General features: G+C 36.9%; 1 protein-coding gene across 1 annotated transcript; it reads right to left on the bottom strand.

The window, feature by feature from the left end:
* Positions 1–364: 364 nt before the first annotated feature.
* Positions 365–15,061, bottom strand: odf2a (outer dense fiber of sperm tails 2a). The gene is made up of 19 exons (XM_053479223.1): positions 14,962–15,061; positions 13,467–13,586; positions 13,264–13,368; positions 11,361–11,534; positions 10,426–10,613; positions 9,995–10,127; positions 9,759–9,890; positions 9,598–9,672; positions 9,376–9,447; positions 9,165–9,281; positions 7,112–7,297; positions 5,967–6,076; positions 5,736–5,871; positions 4,831–4,941; positions 4,437–4,700; positions 3,819–3,919; positions 3,190–3,352; positions 2,697–2,822; positions 365–2,550 (listed from the first exon to the last, which is right to left on the bottom strand). Exons 1-19 carry the CDS (start codon positions 14,962–14,964, stop codon positions 2,377–2,379), a joined length of 2,490 nt encoding a protein of 829 aa, XP_053335198.1. The 5' UTR covers positions 14,965–15,061; the 3' UTR covers positions 365–2,376.
* Between the last annotated feature and the right edge of the window lie 6,559 nt (positions 15,062–21,620).

Raw genomic sequence — 21,620 nt, 5'->3', positions numbered from 1 at the left:
CCAAGCTATGATGTGTAGCATCTAACAAGTAACAACTGCATGGTGTCAGGACACATGGTATAATACAGCTCTACATAAGGTAGGGAGGTATGGTTTAAAGTTTGAAGGTTGGGCTGCACGATATATTAGATGCTAAACAATTAAATAATTCTTTACTGACAGTAAACCATTGCTTGGTAAACACACCAGCTAAAACACACTCCTTTTAAAATCAAACTTTGTTCAATTCTATTGAGTAAAAATAATTGTGATCAGAGCAAATCAGACCATGTTTACTATAGACATACAAGTCTAACATTTGTTATGTAAAGCATTACACATTTCAACTGTTTTAAAAAAAAGTTTTACTTTGATATCAGATGAATCAATAAAAATGTAAACATTTCATATGTATGGAAAATACGCATCCATTAATGTAATCTGATATAATGACAGATAAATAATTACTTTTTATAGCAACAAAAGTGCACAAGGAACTCCACACACAGTGTAATATAAAATTGGTAGCACCGATTGATGAGATCTTTTGTCTAAACCCTACAGAACCACTGTAGTTAATTAAAGGCAAACTCTGCTATGAAACACATTGAGTATGTTTATATTAAAATATCTGTAACGTGTTTAGTGAATGGGTTGGATTGGTTTGTTGGTATTTTGGTTGTTGGTAAAATTAAAACAATTTTATTTCCTCCCTAACTTGCTTATTTACCAGTTCTTAATCCCCAGTCAACTCCCCCCTTTTTACATAACAGCTACATACAGTTTATCAACCTGCTGCTCATTCTACATCACAGAGAAACCAGATACATCAACACTACTTGCCATCTTCCATATAAAAGAGTTCACAGACAGGTTAACTAGTGTTTAGTGACAGTGGAAAAAGAAATGCAATCCCTTTTACCAAAAATGTGCCAGGTCAATTTTCCTTTCTTGTCATGGATGGCTGTGCTATTGAACTTAGAATTTCATGATTAAGCTTTTTCTGTTGCGATATCAGCCATCTGCCATGCTTATGGGAAAAGTCCATAAGTGCTTCTTTTCTGGTTAACCATTTTCAAGTCACAATCAGACTAATGAAAAATCCATCATATAAGTAGCAGAGACAGCTACAACACACTGCACCCGTACAACACAGTCATGCAGCTTTATGTCAGAGCCACAGATCAGCTAGTTTGAGATTAACAGTGTGATTTCACTGACAACAGCAACTTTGAAATCTGATCGGTTTGAGCAAAATGTACAGATGAAGTGGAAGAGCTGGATACACTAAAGAACTGCTGCATTAATCACTTTAGGTAGTCATAAAGCAGAGGCTAAACCCCTGTACCATACTATGGTACTGTGGGTAATAGAGATAACTGGTACTTAAAATCAAAATAGACCAACATCTCAATGAATGTTGGAAGTTTAAAAATTTTATTACAAAACAGTTTAGATGTTGGTTTGTTTATATGTAAGTCATTCAGGGTAGACATTACTTCTTAAGCCCTTTCAGACATGGGATAGATATCATCTGTCTATTGAAGGCTTTCTGTCATTTAGACATAGGTCACTTATGTTAAAACTCCTCATGGCTTTATTCAGAGTGTTTAGATTAATTCAGTCAGTTTAGCTAACACTGGGCCATAAACAGTTATTCATGATTAAATCTCAGTGTCAGTGTAATATTAGTTTTACACATACTTTAAAGTTATTTTTAATCATAATCGTTGGTTCTACATCAGGACAGCATGGTTATACTATCATTAAACTTCTTGTGACTTTTGGCAGTTCAAACAATGATCTGTAAATGTTACTAGTTACTAGTAAATGTTACGTGTAAGATTTTTTTGAATGGAAAATTGACTATGATCCTCATACAGACGAGGCCGATGTATACAGATGTTGTCAGATTATTGACAAGGATTGCATGTCAGAAAGGGGTTATAGTTTTGGCAGAGGCTGAAGGTGACCACAAGGCAACAGAATAAAGACTAGTCCGGTCAGCTTGGGGTTTTAAATAAGGATAGTCAAATTATTGCATATATGAATTTACAGTACAGGATAATAGAACAATAGGTTCACCACCCGACAAATCAGATGTTTTAAATATGCTTAAAACTTAAATCAGTTATGTTTGGGAAATTTATTTCTTAAGCACTGCTGCTACACCCAGTAGTGAACACGGTCACTCATTTAATGCTCTAATATGGAGATCTATAAAAAAATATAATTAGAAATAATTATAAGTATCATAAGAGCCGAGTCTTACTTTGGTTCTTACCCACATCAAAATACGATGATGAACGTAAACTCATCACACTATGCTGTGGAAAATATACACTGGTATATGTGTGTTCCGCATCAACTCAGCCCTGGGGTGAAGTGTACAGGGTGTCAGATGGCTGAGTGCGTTCGGAGTGAAGTGCTGCTTAGAGTCGTGTCCCCGAACACGCTAGCATAGGATGCTTTGAGGAATTGAACATAATTCTGCAGGCTGCGATTGGTGCTGTCCGACTGTTCAAGCCGGTCCTTCATGTCCTGCACACGGCTCTGGTACCTCTTCTCCGCCTGAAAATTCAGTAACAATGCACCCGGAAGAAGTGAGAAAATGCAATAAAAAGGACTGATGAAGGACAGTTTATTTCAGTAACTAAAGTTTGCAGGCTGGCTGAATCACACACGGTCAGCTCTTTTCTTCACATTATAAAACTCACCTCATCTTTCGCTCGTCGCAACTGATTGAGCTCTGAAGTGGTTCGGCTCAGTTGGGTCTCCAGCTCAATCACTTTTGATTGAGAGGCTCGCTCCTTGGATGCAGCTCGCTCTCTCGTATTGGACACCTGTAGATCATACCAAAGGATAGATGAACGAAAACATCAGGAACGTATACCAAAATCAAGTCTTAGAGGTTTCTTATTGATATATTGGTAAGCCATTAAGACAATACTAGCTATTAAACTAGCACAAAAGCAACTGCACCCCATAAAGGCTGAAACATTTGTGTCCATGGTAGCTGGCATGCTGCAATGGTTAAGCTACATTATAGGGAAATATAATGTAATGTAATATAATAGAATTATATTTATTATTATAGGGAATATAATTATAGGGAAATATAATATAATTAATGGTTAAAAATGCATTTTCATAGCTAAACATAGCTAGACTGCAGTTCTGCCATATGCAGTCACTAATAAATGTACAGACCTGCCGTCTGGCGTCCTCGAGTGCCTCTTCTAGCTGCCGGTTCAGAGTGTTGCACTCGCGGGACTTCTCTTCCAAACGAACCTGGTTGTGAAGGATGGTCTCCTCTCGCTTTGCTATCATTTGCAGAAGATCTCCGTTCTGAGAGCTAGCCTCCTCCAACTTCCTGTTTTTATTACCAATATGGATAAAATGGTTTTACGTGTAATGTTTGCATAAAAATATTATTGAAGCTGAATTAAAATTCCTCACTAATATGTACAAACGCACAAAGGAATGTAGCTCAGCCACTATAGCATAAGCATACATTCTTCTTCCTTTCATGAAGACTTGTTTCTTTTGTCCAAAAGAAATATCTACTCTTCTTGGTACTAACTTATTATTTCTTTGTTTTTTTGTTTTTCTTTGTTTTGTTTTAAGTCATTAATATGAAACAATCCAGTTTCATAAAATGTTAATTCAATGTATATAAGTAACTAACTAAACTAAATGTATTTTTCATGAATACCAAATTTCTAATGTAAATTATTTACAGATCATTTCATTTGTATTGAAATGAGAAATGGCTTCATGCTATTTATACACACCATAATTTCACTTGTTGTTAAGCACTGGTTGCCGTAGTGACTGACCTGTCAAGGGACTCCAATTTATGCTTGAGCTGGTTGTTCTCCTCCATAAGCCCGGTGTTCCTCTGCTGCGCTTTCTCCATCTGAACACTCTGCTGTTCCACCTGCTCGAATAGTTTAACACATCACACCCATTAATAAGCAAAACATATTACAAATGAACTGTACAAATAAAATTTGCTAAACAAAAATGGAAATCTCATCTTTATTTCCATCCTTATTACTCTTATCATTCATTCATGTTATATGCGATTTAACTCATGTGAGCTTGGGCTAGATGCTACCATTTTCGCTTATAGCTGTGTGCAGTCCAGTGTTTCTTCAATTCTTTTAACAAATGTTTAGATAGTTTCTAAATTAGGCCAGTTAAACACAAATTAAATAAGACATTAATTCATGTGAAAATGTGTCTTATAAAAGTCATTTCAGTTAAATATATACACATACTTATACACAAATAATGCTTGATAGTGTGAACACAGGGTTAGCCAATACCAATTGGTTAGGACCGGCACAAAAACTTTTCAGCTAGCACTTCTACTGCAAAAAGTTGTTAAAGCAGTCTTATTTTAAATGTTTCTGTAAATGTTTAATTTTCTTACTTTTCTTTATTGCACACACCTTAACACGTAGCTCAGCAAGGCTTGCTGTGAGCTCATTATTCCTCCTCTCTTGCACACGCTCTTTCTCATGTGCTTCCTGCAGTTGGAACTCAGTGCGGCGCAGGGTATCAGGTAGTGGCTCCAGCTCGTTTAGACGGCCCATGAGCTGCTTCCGGGCCTGATCTAGCTCCTGATCCAGCTCCTCCCTTAGAGTCCGCGCCTCCCGCTCTGCCTGCTGCGCATGCAAACTGTACTCATCTGCCTCGGCACGTGTCTTCTGCAGCTAAACACACAACCACACACAGGATGAAGTCATGAAGCAACTTGGGCTTCATAATGAAGCTCTGTGATTCAGCACCAACCCCATTGTGTATGTAAATGTGTGTGAATATGGAGTAATGTGATGTACTGACCTGAATCTTGTAGCTGTCCACTAAGCTTTCATACTGCTTTACTGAGGCTTTGACCTGCTCCACCTCAGATCGGGACAGAGACAGTTTTTCCTCCAGTGCCGACAGAGTTGCCTGCAAAAACACCAGAATAAAGCCAATATGCTGAAAATCACAAACTGATAATACAACCCATATGTCAACATTTTGGGGCCACTATTTAAAAATGAATAAATAATGATATTAATCTGTAAAATTGATACTATGACAAAATGGTACAACGTTTAATTGTAAAAAAGTATAAAATATAGTGTTACAGAATATGCACCAGGGTTCAATTGAGTTCCGGTCATTTAGGAATTATATTAATTCCATTCTCATTGTCTCTTGATAATCCGCATCTGCTCTTTGAATGGTATCTAGGTATAACCAAATTTAAGATTGCCTTAAACTTGAGCATTACCTGCAATTTCTCCGTGCATTTAAGTTCAAATTTTTGTACATAGTTTTAGTTTCAAGTTTTAGTTGACTATACCCATAGATCTTAAGCAACAGAAGGATTCAAACTTTTCCCCATAAGCCAATATTTCTATATACTGTATATGTTTTTCTATATACTGTATAAGTTGTGTAAGGGAAAATAAATAAATAAATATTATATATGGGAAAGCGTGGAAAAGCTGGCATTACAATCATCCTGTGAACAATAATGACATACAAAAGATCATTAAAAAAAAAGACTGTGTGTCTTGGAGAAAGCACCTGTTGGCCTTCATCATTCCAGTTAGAGTAGCTGTGATAGGTCTTGGCAAGATCAAATAATACATTTACCTTAAGGATGGAGGAGTTAATAGAACAATTTGAATCTTTAACATTCTTTAAAAAGTATATGCTTGTAAAATAGCTCACACATCAGGGTGTGGTCTGACCTTTAGGCTCTGGTTTTCCAGTCTAACTGTCGTGCTCTCTGTGGTCATACTGTGCAGTCGATCCAGAAGTCCGTCTCTCTCTGCTCTGGTTTTCTCCTCAAGCACATGCAGCTGTTCTGTCAGATCCGTGACCCGGCTGAAAGGAACCGAATGTATGATTTAATTAGAGGGTCTAAACACATTCCAATCTGAATTTTGTACAAAATGAAACTTTTATAAACACTTAGAAACCTGTTCAACAATGTGATCTCCACCTCCAGCTGGCCTTTCTCCTTCAGCTCTTTTGCGTGCCGACTGCTCCAGTTTTCAGCGGTTGAAATAGCATCTGCCAGCCGGGCTTCCTATGATTCACACATAAGAGAACAATAAAAGCGTGTCAGTCCATTTGTGCATCACTTGTGCATGCAAAATTCCTGATCATTCAGTTTAAGAGATTATTCATATGTTTATTCATCTTCACTTATCCTATACAGTATATACACACAGTAAAGGCAATTTGGGAGTCTTTCAAAAATTGAGTGAGCACAAGTTTGCACAAACAAACAAAATCAGTTTAAAGCGATTTGAAACAACACTGCACGGCTATATATATAAATATGTATTATATATATATAAATATATACAGTGGAACCTCGGATTACGAGTAACGTGGTTTACGAGTGTTTTGCAAGACGAGCAACAATTTTAAATAATTTTTTACTTGAAAAACGAGCATTGTCTTAGTTTACGAGCACCGAGTATCATGTTTCATGCATGCGCTTCTTGTTTTAACAACGAGCGTTATGTCATTACAAGTGAGCCAACGGTTTTTCTCTCTCTTGCAGCAGAATTGTAGGTAATCGTCTCTCCTGCTGGGTGAATACACACACGCACACACATTAACGGAGAGACCGTTTTTAAAACCGTTTAAAAATTAGCAAGGAACATCGCTAGTCACACTCGCGTGAGTGCATACTAACGGGATTACTACTGTAAAGTAAAACAACAACAACAACAAAAATTAAACAGCTCCTCACCTTTGAAAACAGTCGCGACAGAGAGAAGTTTGTGTGTTTATTTGGCAACCTGAGAGAAGGGGAGCTGTAAAGCCGAGACCCATTGTCTCCCCTGCTGGGTCTTAGTGCCTGCAGTGTTTTTGAGTGTGCGTGTTTGTGTCTGTGTAAGGCAGAGAATTTGTGTGTTTGTTTGGCAACCTGAGAGAAAGGGGCCGTAATCGCGAGCGAGCCCCCCTTCAGCCCCCCTCCTCTCAGGTTGCCAAATAAACGCAATAAAATTGCAATTAATTTTGACTTTCATTCAATGGTGTCACACACTGGTTAATATAATAAGTAGGACAAAAGTAGGACATGCCAACCAGGGTCTCTCACTGTTCTTACCAATTCAGTCAGCTGAGCACTGAGCTGTCCTGCAGTGTCCTCACTGCGCTCTGCTCTCTGTTTTAGTGCCCGTGTGGCCTTCTTCAGCGCCTCTTTATCCACCTCAGCTCGCTGCTTCAGCTCACGCATCTGAGCCTGCACATGCTCCAGCTCTCCCTGCTGTTGACCAGCTGCTCGCTCTAGGTTCTGACCCAATCAGAGAATAGGAATACAAAAGGATTGTAAAGAATCTGGCACATTGCCATTTAATATTTTGACATACTAAATAATTATGAGTAATAATTATATTTTGACTTATTTTCATTATTAGTATTTCATATACAGGTATGAACATTTCGTAGATGTGAACAAATCGCGAAAGTAGCTAACTTGTATTGTACAAAAATAGACACTGCAGTGTAGCAGATACCAACATTTACAATTATAAGCACAGACAATATTTTCAGTGTGTAAGTAAATATATAAAATGTGTAAAGTTTATAATATATTGTATATTGTATGTGTGCATGTATGGGTGTGGGGGAGAAATTTCCAAACATAAAAGTTGTAGCACTAATGGTTGCCAAGATATCTGACCAATAAGTAGTGTGGTCACTTATCAGTTTTGGGGGGGGTTTAACATTCTCAGTGTTAGTCAGCAATGCAGCAGATACCGCTGCCAAGACAAATGGGCCAAACCATGCCCTGTTCACTTACACACACTCATACAGAAACCCTACAGCCAACAATGAAGCTATTTTTAGGGTTTTGCACAGGAATATCGATGTATCTTGTAGCCTTTTTCCATCTTCTATTGCCAAACTTAGGAGCATCCTATTCGTATCTGATGCAGAAAAGCTAGTCCATGCATTCATGACCTCCAGACTGGACTATTGTAATGCATTACTAGGTGGTTGTCCTGCATCCTCAATAAACAAGCTTCAGTTAGTCCAAAATGCAGCCGCCAGGGTTCTCACTAGATCCAGAAAATATGATCATATAACCCCAATATTATCATCCCTGCACTGGCTACCTGTTCAGTTTAGAATTAATTACAAAATAGTACTACTTACATACAAGGATTTAAATGGTCTTCTAATACGCTACAATCCACTACGTTCCTTAAGATCACAAAACTCTGGACTTCTGGTAGTTCCCACAATTTTTAAATCTACAAAAGGAGGCAGGGCATTTTCATATTTAGCTCCAAAGCTTTGGAATAGCCTTCCAGACAGTGTTCGGGGCTCAGACACGGTTTCCCAATTCAAAAGTAGACTCAGGACGCATCTCTTTAATCTGGCATACACGTAACTCATCCCATAACCTCATACTCCAGTACACCTATCCTAAATGGCAACTACGCTAATTCTCTCCATCTGTTCTGTATTTTTCTACCCATCCCGAGGCATCGGGAGATTGTGCCAGCTTCAGTGCACAAAGGCCAACCCTGCGAGGTGTCTGAAGCATCCAGAGAAGGACCAGCTCGAGCTGGATTCTGCTTTATGAAGGTTGGAGCTACGCATGCTGCTCCCGTGCTTCCAGTGACCCAGACCCCATCTGCCCTCTGCACCTACTGACTCCCTGTGCTGAACTGGACTTCACGTTTATCTACACAACTTCTGTTATATTGAACTTTCACCTGCACAACACGCATGATGTTATTTCTATCTGTTATCACCCAAATGAGGATGGGTTCCGCTTTGAGTCTGGTTCCTCTCAAGGTTTCTTCCTATTGCCATCTCAGGGAGTTTTTCCTTGCCACCGTTGCCGTCACCCTTGGCTTGCTCATCAGAGACATTTCATTCATCATTCATTCATCTCATTATTATCTAGACACATTTTTCTCACACATACACACTTCCAAATATTTTCTTTTCTAAAAAAAATCTTTCATTTTTGTGAAGCTGCTTTGAGACAATGACCATTGTTAAAAGCGCTATATAAATTAAATTTAATTGAATTGAATATCTGTAACTATGTACCATACTTCATACTTCATTTCTCCAGGACTTGTCTCTAGTTTTAAATATTGTTTAAAGGAACAAGGCATATACTAAAAAATAAAACAACTTACCTTGATCTGAACTGAAAGGCGGTTATTTTCGGCTTCCTTGTTGCGTAGTTGGCCCTGCAGATGAGCTCGGTTTGATTCCAGAGACTTGGACAGCTCGCTTGTGGTCTTCACATGTTCCTGTCACGGTGAGTATGATAATGTTATAAGCTACACAGTAGGCATATTGTAAACATTTATTGTAAATGTTTAGATGTGGATTTGGTTAGAGCACCTTCTCATTTTCTAAAAGGCAGACGAGGTCAGCGACTTCTTTTGCTTTATCCTGCAGCTTCACCTGAAGATGCTACACAGAAGAATCAAGCTTAATGTTAATCTCTAAGCAACAACATGCACTAACTAGATCATGTACATACTGCTGATTATTAATAAGTGAAGGAATAAAGTAATTAATTTTTAATTTTATGGTTATTATCCCATGGAAAAAAAAACAGACCGAGTTTTCTGCCTCAACTTCAGTGAGCTTCTTCAGAAGAGAGTCTTTCTGCTCCAGGACTTGAAGCGAATCCATCTGTCATGAAAAAAACTGAAATTAGCATGAAAGGGCCCCACAGTACCAGCTTATCTCTGCTCCCTCTGCCGAAACAAAGAAAGCACCTCGCGCTCGTGCTGCTCCCTCAGGAGGCGCCGCAGTGTTCGGTTTGTTCTCTCAAAAGTTTCCAACTTCTGCAGGAGGAGATCCTTTTGCCGGGCAAGCAACGAAGAGTCAGAGCCCATCATCCGCTTCTCCTTTGAGACAAAACAATTATATAACAAACTGTGTTTATTTATACTTAGCTATGGATCTGTTGTCTAGGTAACAATCAAAAGTGAGTAACCACTAACACACTCACAGCTCTTGACATGTGGCTCACTGTGTCTCGAAGTGCCAGGACCTGCTTGGCGGCTGCCGTGCTGTCAAATTCTGCTTCAACCAGCTTCCTAAGAAGCACATCCTTTTCCTGTTGCAAGTTCTCCCTCTCTAACCTGAATAAGAGCACACGGAAACAAGCAGGAGAAATACTCGTCACCATACCACTGAACCAGACCAAGAGTTGCTACATGTACTATTGGCTATTTGTTTGAGTCAATGTCCCTGTATTAAATAGGATACATCTAATTATTTCCGGGAATGCCAGGAAACTTACAGGTATTAATTATGACCTTCGTAAATGTTGAACAAATAATAAATATAAAAACTCCTAACATAGCGTTTACTCAGTTTAAGAATGAGTGTTTTACTTTTTGCCATTTTACTTATTACTTTGAACTCTGAGTGTCAGACCTGCCATAGTTGTTTTCCTCCAGTATTTTCTCCATGGACTCCCGGAGGAGCGTGTTCTCTCTCTCTGTAATTTCAAGCTCCTTGGCAACCTCCGCCAGCTCCTCTTCCTGCTCAGCGATGACACGCTGCGAGGCGCTTAGCCTCTCAGACTGACGCTCTAGCTGCTGCTCCTTCTTACACAGCTGCACCTGCAAAACCCACTTTCATCAATCAAACTTTGTTTTCTGTAACCCAGCTAGAACAACTACATACGTACATGCAGATGAGCTCAAACCTGCTGGTTTCTTTTTTTGATCTTAGATGATAAACAGGGTGCACATATTTTAAACAGTGTTTTTAAAATACGTTTTATTTAAAAGACGCATGGTTTCAGTTAACCATTTTCATAAGGCTAAAAAAACAAAAAAACAAAAAACACATCTTAGCTAAAAGAATCCCAGCCTTTATTCCGATTTCATCCACCCAGATTTTAATGGATTGTGATTTATACTAGTTGACTTGTTGTAGTTGTATAGTTGAGATAAACTAGCAAAGTTAAAAACAGTTGGTTTTGGCAAAAGTAGAATCATTAAATAATCATATGTGAGTAGGTAAGCAATGCTCAGTGCTAACATCAAAAAATCCATAATTTATAAGTTGTGACGTCTTGCTTTGAACACCCCTGGGTTCTTTTCCTTCCCAGCCGTTGGAAGCAGTGCCAGTCCCAAGCCTGGATAAAAATGGCAGGATTGTGTCAGGAAGGGCATCCGACGTAAAAACCTGTTTCAAGTTCTGTAAAGACTGGATGGTCCACTATGGGGACCACTTAATGGGAGCAGCCGAAAGACAAACAACATGCTAGGCATGTACTCAAACTGTTTAAGATGTCATGGGGCCAGTTTAATAGGTACAGAAACAAATCAGTGAAGTGCTTTGTGTGGTTCTCTAGCACTCACCTCATTCTTTAATGAGCTGACCTCAGTCATCAGGCTATCTATCTTCCTCTCATATTGGTTGATGCGTCCATGCCGAGCTTCCTCCTCATCTGTGGAGAGGTCTTCCAGACGGAGAGCAGAGCGTGAAGGCTCGGGCTCAGGTAGGGGGTTTATTTCCAAGCAATGGCTTGGACCCTAAACAAAAAATGATAATTTTTTTTTATTTCTTTTCATACAAAAGACAAAAACCTGGTTTGTTGCTAAATGTTTAAATAAACTGTATGTGAGATCCACTACTCAGCCCTTTTTTTTTTTTGCCTTTTTTTTATTTGTTGAATTTTTCTCCCCTTATATAGCTTGTTTTCTTTTCTCTATTCTATCACAAAAAGGATAAGGTTAAAGTGGATCTGGATTATGAATATTAACATAAACACAATCTTTTTTTCAAGTGGTAGCAAACTGCATTGAGGAAACTGTCACTGTCATTTCTTATGGCCAAGTTATTTGTCTTACTAACTTTACAGCACTTTGAGAAGTTTTTAACATTATAAACTTCCATTAAACTCAATGTCAAAAGTGCTGACAAGAGTGCCTTAGCTAACAAGTGTAGGGTTTCCTGTTACTTATTTAAATGCCTGTCATATTAGGGGGCCAATGATAGATTTAATCTATAATACGATTCAACTAATTTCATATGGATACATAATTTTAGTATGAAAAAAATTACAGCTGCAGAAATGTTTTACTTCTAAATGATAAAGAGTGCAATGTGTTTTTTCCTGTTTTTATATTCTTAAATTTATCTAAATTTACTACGAACAGTAGTGAAACAAAATGTACTGCAGGGTGACCTTATCTTAAATATAAATCATAAATAAATATATAAATAAATAAATTATTTAATAAAAAGCACCAAAGTCAACTGAAACACTTTAGTTCCATAACTCCTCTCTCCGTGGATATTAGAAGTGTAGTCTTTGGAATAAAGGTTCTCTGATCGATTGGCCACTGATTGTAATTGGCCGATAATTACTTAATTTTTACGGATTGGTTGTCTCTCAAACAACCAATCACATAAACTGATACTATTGTGATGACGCAAAATACCCAGTTTCCAGCTCTGGCCGAGACAGCCCAGGTTCACCTTACCGCTCCATGCAGACGTGCTGACAATTTCAACACAACACAAAAGCACTGATCGGAGCACCTCTACTTTTAAAAGCCAATAACAGCTGCTAACAATCTTTTTAACAGTTATTACAAAGATGTAATTATAAGTTACATATATAACATATAAACATATTACACATATATAACATGTGTAATATGATGTGAATATAATCTATAATATATATCTGCCTGAACTGATTGTTTGGTAACTCTGCCCTTCCAAAAGTGCAATTGTATTAGATGTATAGTCTGCTGGGATGCATAGGCTGCATTAGATCCTGTTTGGAATCTTTGATTATGAGCATAATTCGTTCCGAAAGTGGGCTCGTATTTCAAAACACTCATATGAAATTTTGGAAATTCACATTATTCGTTCCACAGTAAACAGTACACGCGTGCAAGGATGTTGATTATACCATACCAGTAAGAGACGTGCACTAAGACCCAGCACTGGAGACGATTACCCACAATTCCGCAACGCAAGAGAGAGAAAAACCGTTGGCTCAGTTGTGATCACGTGACGCTCTGCGTCAAGACAAGAAGCGCATGCGTGATACATGATACTCGGTACTCGTAAACCAAGACTTGTTCGTTTCCAAGTCAAAATTTATTAAAAATCACTGTACTGTTGAGACAGACAGACAAAAATAATGTCTGAACATAAACAAGTTCCGACACCATACGTTAGTTGGCTTCTGCAGAGATTAAATGAATTGTCAAACTGTTTCTTTATTAATAAAAACAGCCTTCTAACCTCCCACTTGTACGATGTTTCGCGCGTTGAAGCTTTGCCTGGAGGAATCCATGGGACTCTTGTCTTAACTTTAGCAGTGGGACGTAAGCAGCTTTTTGCCTTAACCTGCAACGAGAGCAAACAGATGTTTGAATGAAACTTTACACTAAATACCAGTATTGGTTTGCATTCAAACAATTTCTACAAACAGAAAAATAACTGACCTGGGCGGGTTTATTAGGGCTGTTCTTCATGGTCTTCTTTACATGCACATGTACAGGCGTACTTTCATTCACATGCACGTGCAGCGGCGGTGAAGAGGAGCTGGTTCTCATCGCGTTTTTCTGCAAGAAACAAAAAAAAAGTACACATAAGTTAGCATTTTTTAAGTACACATAAGTTAGCATTTCTTTCTAGCATTTTTAAATATTTTTTAAGGTGAGCTTGGTTGTGTTGAGAAGGAAAATGCACACACATGAATTGCATATACTTTACAAGGGGTGTTCAAATCAAAACAGGACTTTGGCTTACGCAGAATAACAGAACACAGTCATGAGAGTAAAAACTACTTTTATTTGATTACACTAATGCACTTTTCTTAGCGTTTCACAAGTGCTTGGATACCACCAAGCAAGAAAGTTGTCCCAGTATGCCGGAGCCATGATTGGACAGCCTGCTTTATAAACTGTGGGCTTTCCACAGTTTACCCAGCTCATCTAGGAACCTCTGTGGTCCAATTAGGTATTGTAGAGGCAAATAATGACCAATGCATTTACTCCCATTTTACTCCCTAAAGGCAATTTGAAAACGCAGAGTTAGTCTAATCTGCATGTCTTTGGACTGTGGGAGGAATCTGGAATACCCACTGAGCACTGGGAGAACATGCAAACTTAATGAATTTCCACAGTTATATTTATTTATAATTCAAATTTTACCTGCCAATCTGACAGTCTATTTTAATATCCATTGCTAAATATATTACAATAAATCATGCTTTATCTTCCACCGGATGAGAGTAAAATATGTCCAGATGACACACACGAGCATATAATAAGCATACACGCTCCTATGACAGTACAATATAATTAAGATATTTAAAATGTTAAAGAGTTCATTTAAATTATATACAATTTATTACATGTACTAATCTAATGTGTAATGCAGGTATTATTTGATATAATACTTCATTAATTATTCATTAAAGATTTGAATTTATGTATGTTGTTTAAAATATGAATATTATTGTTATAAAAGCATAACATTATTACATACAGAATATGAAAACGCTGTATATAATAATATATTTATAATAATACAAGAACTATATTGTAGAACATAATTTAAAAATTCTATAAATGTACTAATTTAATTGATTATTTTAACACAATTCCGAATTAGCCAAAAAAAAAACAGTTTTGCACAGTTTTGCCCTCCATACTGCTGCAGTTTTCTTATGAACACAAACATAATAATAATAACGTGCGCGTAATACATGATGTACTGTCTATATGACGGTTTCTAAAGTATAAGTTAAATGAAGACTGCCTGTATTTTAGTCGCTCTAGTCTATACATCACTACAAAATCCTCTAGCGGCTCAGCAGATAGCTGATGTAAACACTCGTACTAGAAAACAGTTCGGAGGTTGGCACACGCACACACAATAGCCTCGTAATGCTGTAACGAACACTATAACCACCACAACAAATAACTTACTTACCATCCGAAAAGAGGAAACATTTATACTTTCCGGTATATCGTACGAGAATAATCTGTGTATTAGCTACCAGGCTAATAATTTCTCTTATCACTAAAAGCTTTCTTTCCTTCCGGTAGACCCGAGCTCTCTTTCGATCGGATTGGTTGATTCAAAGTCTTACTGTGCTCTGATTGGTGCATTGCGTCACGTCCGTTCATACGTTGCCGGTAGTTACTGTAGCCATAGAAACCAAACCTAACACTGGACCCAAGCCGCAGGTTGACAAGGACACTAAAGTGGCGTGTTAGGACTTATCTCCAAAACCATTCGTGTCGCTTTGCCCACACTTAAAACACAAAACAGTACAATCAATTACAAACGGTTGCCATTGTTTCCATTGCCTTTTGTTTATGGACCTTACGTATGAACTATGTGTCTTGTATGGCCAAAACGATATTGGCACATGGCGGTTACATCCATATGGGTCTTCCCCAAATTGTTGACACAAATTTGGTAGTAAACAATTGTCTAGAATATCTCAAGAGACCTACAGCAAACCTGATATTTTCCCAGTGCAAAAAGTGAGATTTAGGCACCCTTTCCTTCTTTTTTTAAGTTTGATATTACCAAAAAAAAAAGATAGAAAAAGAAAATTCCATTATAGATACAATGTTTTCAATAATAGCATTTTTCTGCATTTTTATAGGTCACAATTTCCACCTGTGTGGTATTATAATATGATGAAAAGGTTTCTATGCCCCTAAAACAAAATCCTAATTGCGCATTATGACTGCTTATAGGATAACAATTCCTATAGCCTGTATCCGGACAAATATACATCCAAACAACTTGTGTTCTGCTGGCAACCCTTTTGTTTAACCAGAAAATGCAAATATGTTTTCTATTCTCTATCTGCCTCCAGGTCTCTGTATGACTTACATGTTAATGACTGGTTCTTTTGATGTACTAGATTTATGTGAATTTGCACATACAGTATTAGCATTTGAAATTGTACTTTAAAAAGTCAAGCTAACAAGATGAGCTGGCCAACTTTTGAAAAACTTCAAATTTAAACCTTAAACAAATTCATCCATGAAAAATACTGTAAGGATTTATAATAAGCTATGAATAATACGTATCGGTATTATACGTGACAAAGGGCACCTGGCCAAAATACTAAATATGTCCTCTTTGCTGATAATAAACAGCTTTATTATTGCTGATAAAACTTCTCAACAAGAAAAAAATCAACAAATTACTTAGTGAATCAACCAACTTAATCAATCCACCACTTTCCACAGCCTTGTTTGATTTCTTTTCATACTCTTTTTATTTCTCTTTTTGACTTCTTTATGATACTCCCTAAAAAGCGGATCTTTATGGTCCTGTAAAACGTGGTCTGTGTGCATAGAGTGTGCATGTTCTCCACATGCAAGTTTCCTTTTAGTTTTCAGTTTCCAAATTGTCTATCATGTTTGAGGGAGATGAGTGTGTTTGCGATGGACTGCCATTCCAGCTAGGATGTATCCTGCCTTGTCCCCCAAGGCTCTGGGATAGGTTCCAGGCCCACCGTGACCATGTACATGATAAACGGTTAAGAGAATCAGTGAATGAGAGAGTGAGTAAATTCTATTTATTTTATTTTTGTAATAAATTTATTTTTAAACACTCATGTCATGTGACATGGAACAAGTGGGATGCACTTAATGTCATTTGACCTGTGTTTGCAAAAGGATTTATTACGAAACAGTGGGAAGCAAAAAGGAATTTAATTCAACACAAAGTAGAATGCTGGTTATTTATTAATATACACGTCCTGGCCAGAGAAAGCAACATCTGGCTTTAACTAAGCATACATTTAAGAGCTGTCTACAGGATAATTACTGCAGTGATTAATAGTTTCAGTTTCAGTAATAGTTTCACTAACAATTTATGTAACCCTAACTGATGCAGTGAGTAGCGTCTCATGTCTCAACTAACAGTGAATATTTGAAAAGAGTTCATAGGAAATGAAAGCAGTGTGATATAGTATCAATAATTTCATTGGGAACAGACGTGCAATTATTTATGAAAGACAAACCCCTTGTGTAAGTCTGGATGTGATATAGTACGATCAGAAACTGATTTGATGCACTGTATTGTTTGGCTTTATGATGACCATGTCACTATTGTCTTCCTTTATTGTATGTACAGGTAAAACTCGAAAAATTTGAATATTGTGCAAAAGTTCATTTATTTCAGTAATGCAACTTAAAAGGTGAACCTAATATATGAGATACAGAAGCAAGATAGTTCAAGCTGTGATTTGTCATAATTGAGACGATTATGGCTTACAGCTCATAAAAAAACATCATGTCTCTTATCTTTTTCTTGGCAATGCCAAAATCTCCTGGTAGACACCTGCGTTGACCCTGGACTTGAAGTACAGTGAAGAACAGTGGACCAACACCAGCAGATGATGGTCTTTGTAAAATGTGACATAACTTGAGCAGATCTGTCAAAAAATAGGCAAATTTTTTTTTTTACAAATTACTCATACTGACAAAAACATAGAATACTTACAGCTATAACTGCAGCCTAAGGTGATCCTAAAGAGTATTGACTCAGGCCAGGGTGTTGAATACCTCTTTATTCAATTCCTGTATCATCATTGTATACATCACTAGCATTAGTAATGATCGTTCATGGGAAAAAGGTTAAAGCTAAAAATAAGCTGATCAGTGACATTTCTATTTATCTATTTAATTAGTGATAGTATTATTTTTAAATTGGCGCCCATGTGCATGTCTACCTGTGTGTCAGTACTATTATTAATACAAAGGAAAAAAATTGTAAGTTTGAGTATCTTGTGACATACCTGGGTCATAACTGCGCATGACACTGGGCTCTCAGTTTGGGTATTTTATACGCCCTCACGCCCTTGGACTGCTGAGGATATGTTTGCTCTAACGACCCGTGTTTTATCTCATAGTGGTGTCTCTACATTACTGCTTGTTATTGGAACCACGATTTTGTAATATATAAGAAAAACTGGTTTTAAACATCCCACAGGAAGAATAAACCTACACTGACCTATGTTGATTGGCTCTGTTGAGTGACACATGTAGCCACACCCACCTTGCAGTGGCACTATATTTGTCCAAAAAAGCGCTGAATGCAGTGATGTAATCTGGCAGATAGCTGATCATAACTTCACTTTTACTCAACATTTTGATTTATGCCACATATTTAACTTCGGTCAAATATCTAACTACTGCCAAAGTTACATTAAATTCTGTCATCATACATATAGACAACAGCCATACAGATAGACATACAGTATGAAATGTAAAGATTTTATTAAAAGATTAAGTTCTGACCAATGTACAGACAAAACCTTACTGTTATTTATATAGATTGGTAACTGCTTTTCCACGGCTGTGATGGGTCCACAGTCTATCCCAGGAACGCTGCTAAAAGGGAAGAGAGTACACAGCAAGGAAATGCACCCTGGATGGGACAGTCCATAGTAGTACACAGTGCACACCTACACTTAAACAGGGAAAAAATTAGTGTCGCCATTCCACCTACAGTGCATGTTTTGGGCGAATATTTTTTGCAAGCCACTGTATGCTTAGGCAGATTCCCTTACTCAGCACTCATGCTTGTGTTCCATAAATAAGTAAAGAATATTAATAGTCATAAACTATTCTGTGGAAACAATCCACGCGTGAAGGAAGCAGCATGGAGAGTCTGCTCTAAAATTAGACCTGATTCACAGCAGACTTACAGGCAGATTTCTACCATTTCCCAAAATACACTTTTAAAAAAGAGATCAAAGCTTTGTTTGACATTTTTGAGACTTCTACAAGAAATATACATGATAGATATATTATTCTTTATGTTATTCATGCTTTTCATGCCGTTCTCACTTTATTTGTATCTTATCTCTGTGTGAATCTTTCATTCCACTCTAACATATGGCCACTCAGCAAGAGAGAGAGAGAGAGAGAGAGAGAGAGAGATGTACCTCCAAACAGTCCTTAAAAAAAAAAAACTAAATAAATAAATGAATAAATAAATAAATAAACCACACCAAGCAGGGAGAGAAGAGCTCCTGATGCTCTGTTCATCTTCTCTTTACCATGTTACACTTTAAGGTAAGAATCTCAGTAATGGTCAGTACCTGCACCTCTGTAAGCACCTGATTCTCTTCTTTAAGGCTGAAGAAGGCGTAGGGCTGAAAAGTCACCCTGAGAAAAGGAGCTTAAGGAAAGGAGCGGCACATCTATCATTCAGGTATGCGCTAATTTCACCTTGACTGGCAAGTGTTAAGTGAAAGGGTTTATAATGAAAATTTCTCATACATTGTCTTAATTCCTGTTTATATGCTGTGTTTTTCAGATGAAGCTATGTGGAAAATAACTGGTCATAAAATTAATTATTCTTAAGAATTTGATGATAAATTATTCAGATTTAAAGCTGAAGCACTGCCATACTGGTTTTATGGTCCAAGAGTCCATATACATAAAAATAATGTAGCATAAATGTAGCAATCATATAGCTGTTTCTTAGTAAACTTTTACAGTGCGTTCAATGTTAAGTGTTAGTTCCGATGAATTATTATTATTGACAGAATTCACAATTCACTATTCCCATAGATATGGTGAAGTGTACTGTAAGGAGACTCTCATTAAACATTTATAGAAGAAGTCTCTTGTGACACGTAGAAGTAAATTTTAATCTGTAATTTTCTGATACTTTATAGGCTTCAGGACAGAAGTATATTATACTCCATAAAATACCTTTTTGTTAATAACTTGTAGAGAGTGACGGAAAGATAGGCTAGTAAAGGAACAACTGTACATAGTGCGTATAATGTACAGTCTATACATGATAATTAAGTTTATGTTTTACTTTTGAAATCATTTTCCTGTAAAGCATTGTTTGACATGTCCCTTAATGATGATGCTAACTCTACCGGAAAAAAACTTTTAAATTTAGAATGTTTTTTTTTTTTTTTTTTGCGATTAAATGACACATAGTGAGATACCACAGTGTTGTTATAGGAAATACAAGCACTCTTGAAATGGAGTTCAAACAGCCAGCTGTTGTATAACAGGAACTAACTTGCCTTACAGTGATTCCATAGGATTCATGTTAATTATAATTGGATAAAAGATAATTAATTTCATTCTATATAAAAAATCATACAATATACATATAATACAATATAAATATAATATTGCTGCAATTAATTAATTATTTTACAATAAGGATTTAAATTTTATTTGGGTAGTAGATTTTATTTCCATTTTTAAATTGAGTTGGAAATGTTGAAGTTAAAGAAACAAATCGAGGAGAGACTAAGTGAAGTTCTTAAAGATTATCTGACCTCACTTTTGCGCACATGATGTTTGCTAAACAAACAGAAGCAACCTCAGATCTGCCCCAACAGGCTTGTACAGTGGGCATGATGGGTGCATCATTTCATCTCTTCTTACCCAGATGCACCCATCACTCTAGAACAGTAAATCGTAAATCGTAAAGATCGAGTAAATCGGGACTCATCAGACCACATGATCTCTCTCTCTTTTTTTTTTAAAGACCCTTTTTAATAGTCCACAGTCCATTCCTTATGCTTTCTAGAAGAATTAAAGCCTTTTTCCAATTAGCCAAATTATAAATGGTTTCCTCAAAGCTCCATAGCTGTTTAGTCCCAACTCCTTGAGTTCTCTTCGCACTGTGCACATGAAAATGCTCTTACTTTCACTATTAAACATAGCTGTTAAGCTGTTCTACCAAGCGTTTAGGTGATTTCCAATCATTTCCAAAAAGTAAGAGCCGATCACGATGATTAAAAAAAATGTGATCACATTTGTTTTAAAAATATGATGGTACACAACTATACTTCCAGGTTTTAATAATGCATTTTACTTTTCTTAACCTTATTTTATTTTATTTGTTTCAGCAATCTTTTTATTTGTTTTTTGCAGTTAGTTCTTCTTTTCTTTTTAATTCAATTCAATTTAATTCAATTTAATTTATATAGCGCTTTTAACAATAGTCATTGTCTCAAAGCAAATTCACAAAATTAAAAGAAGATTATGGAAATGTGTAGGAGCGACGATGGCAAGTAAAAACTCCCTGAGATGGCAATAGGAAGAAACCTTGAGAGGAACCAGACTCAACAGGGAACCCATCCTCATCTGGGTCATAACAGATAGGAGGAGTTTTTTTGTCGACATACTGTGTTACTAGAACCTCTTTGCCACAAATAAAGGATATGTCTTCTGATGGCTTTTTAAAAAATGAGAAGCTACTTACTGCATCAGTTAGGGTTAAATGACTTATTGCCAGGTGAACCATATTAATTGCTGCAGTAATTATTCAGTGAAGGGGTTAAATCCAGTATTTGGTATTTTTATTTTTTTATTTTATTTTTTTGGCCAGACAGCATAGATGAAATGGAGTATTTTTAAATTTTATTTTAGGTGGCACCCAGATCAGGAAATCAGATTTATACAAATATATATAGTAAAAATGCATTATTAAAACCTGGAAGGATAGTGGTGTACCATCATATTTTTAAAATGAATGTGATCAGATTATTTTTTAATGATTGTGATCTATCATCACTTTTTGGACATGATTGAAAATCACCTAAATGTTTGGTGAAATCAAAGCATAAAAAACAACAG

The sequence above is a fragment of the Clarias gariepinus genome, chromosome 19, assembly GCF_024256425.1.
Source record: "Clarias gariepinus isolate MV-2021 ecotype Netherlands chromosome 19, CGAR_prim_01v2, whole genome shotgun sequence".
Lineage (NCBI taxonomy): Eukaryota > Metazoa > Chordata > Actinopteri > Siluriformes > Clariidae > Clarias > Clarias gariepinus.
Note: the sequence above shows the minus strand (reverse complement) of the source record. Positions and strands in the feature narration are given on the sequence as shown.

Excerpts from the sequence above, each read along its gene's own strand:
- odf2a (XM_053479223.1), bottom strand. Across the intron at positions 9,673-9,758 it reads GGGAGCAGCACGAGCGCGAG|ATGGATTCGCTTCAAGTCCT; the intron begins GTGCTTTCTTTG and ends TTTTCATGACAG. Across the intron at positions 4,942-5,735 it reads TGGAAAACCAGAGCCTAAAG|GCAACTCTGTCGGCACTGGA; the intron begins GTCAGACCACAC and ends GTGTTTTTGCAG.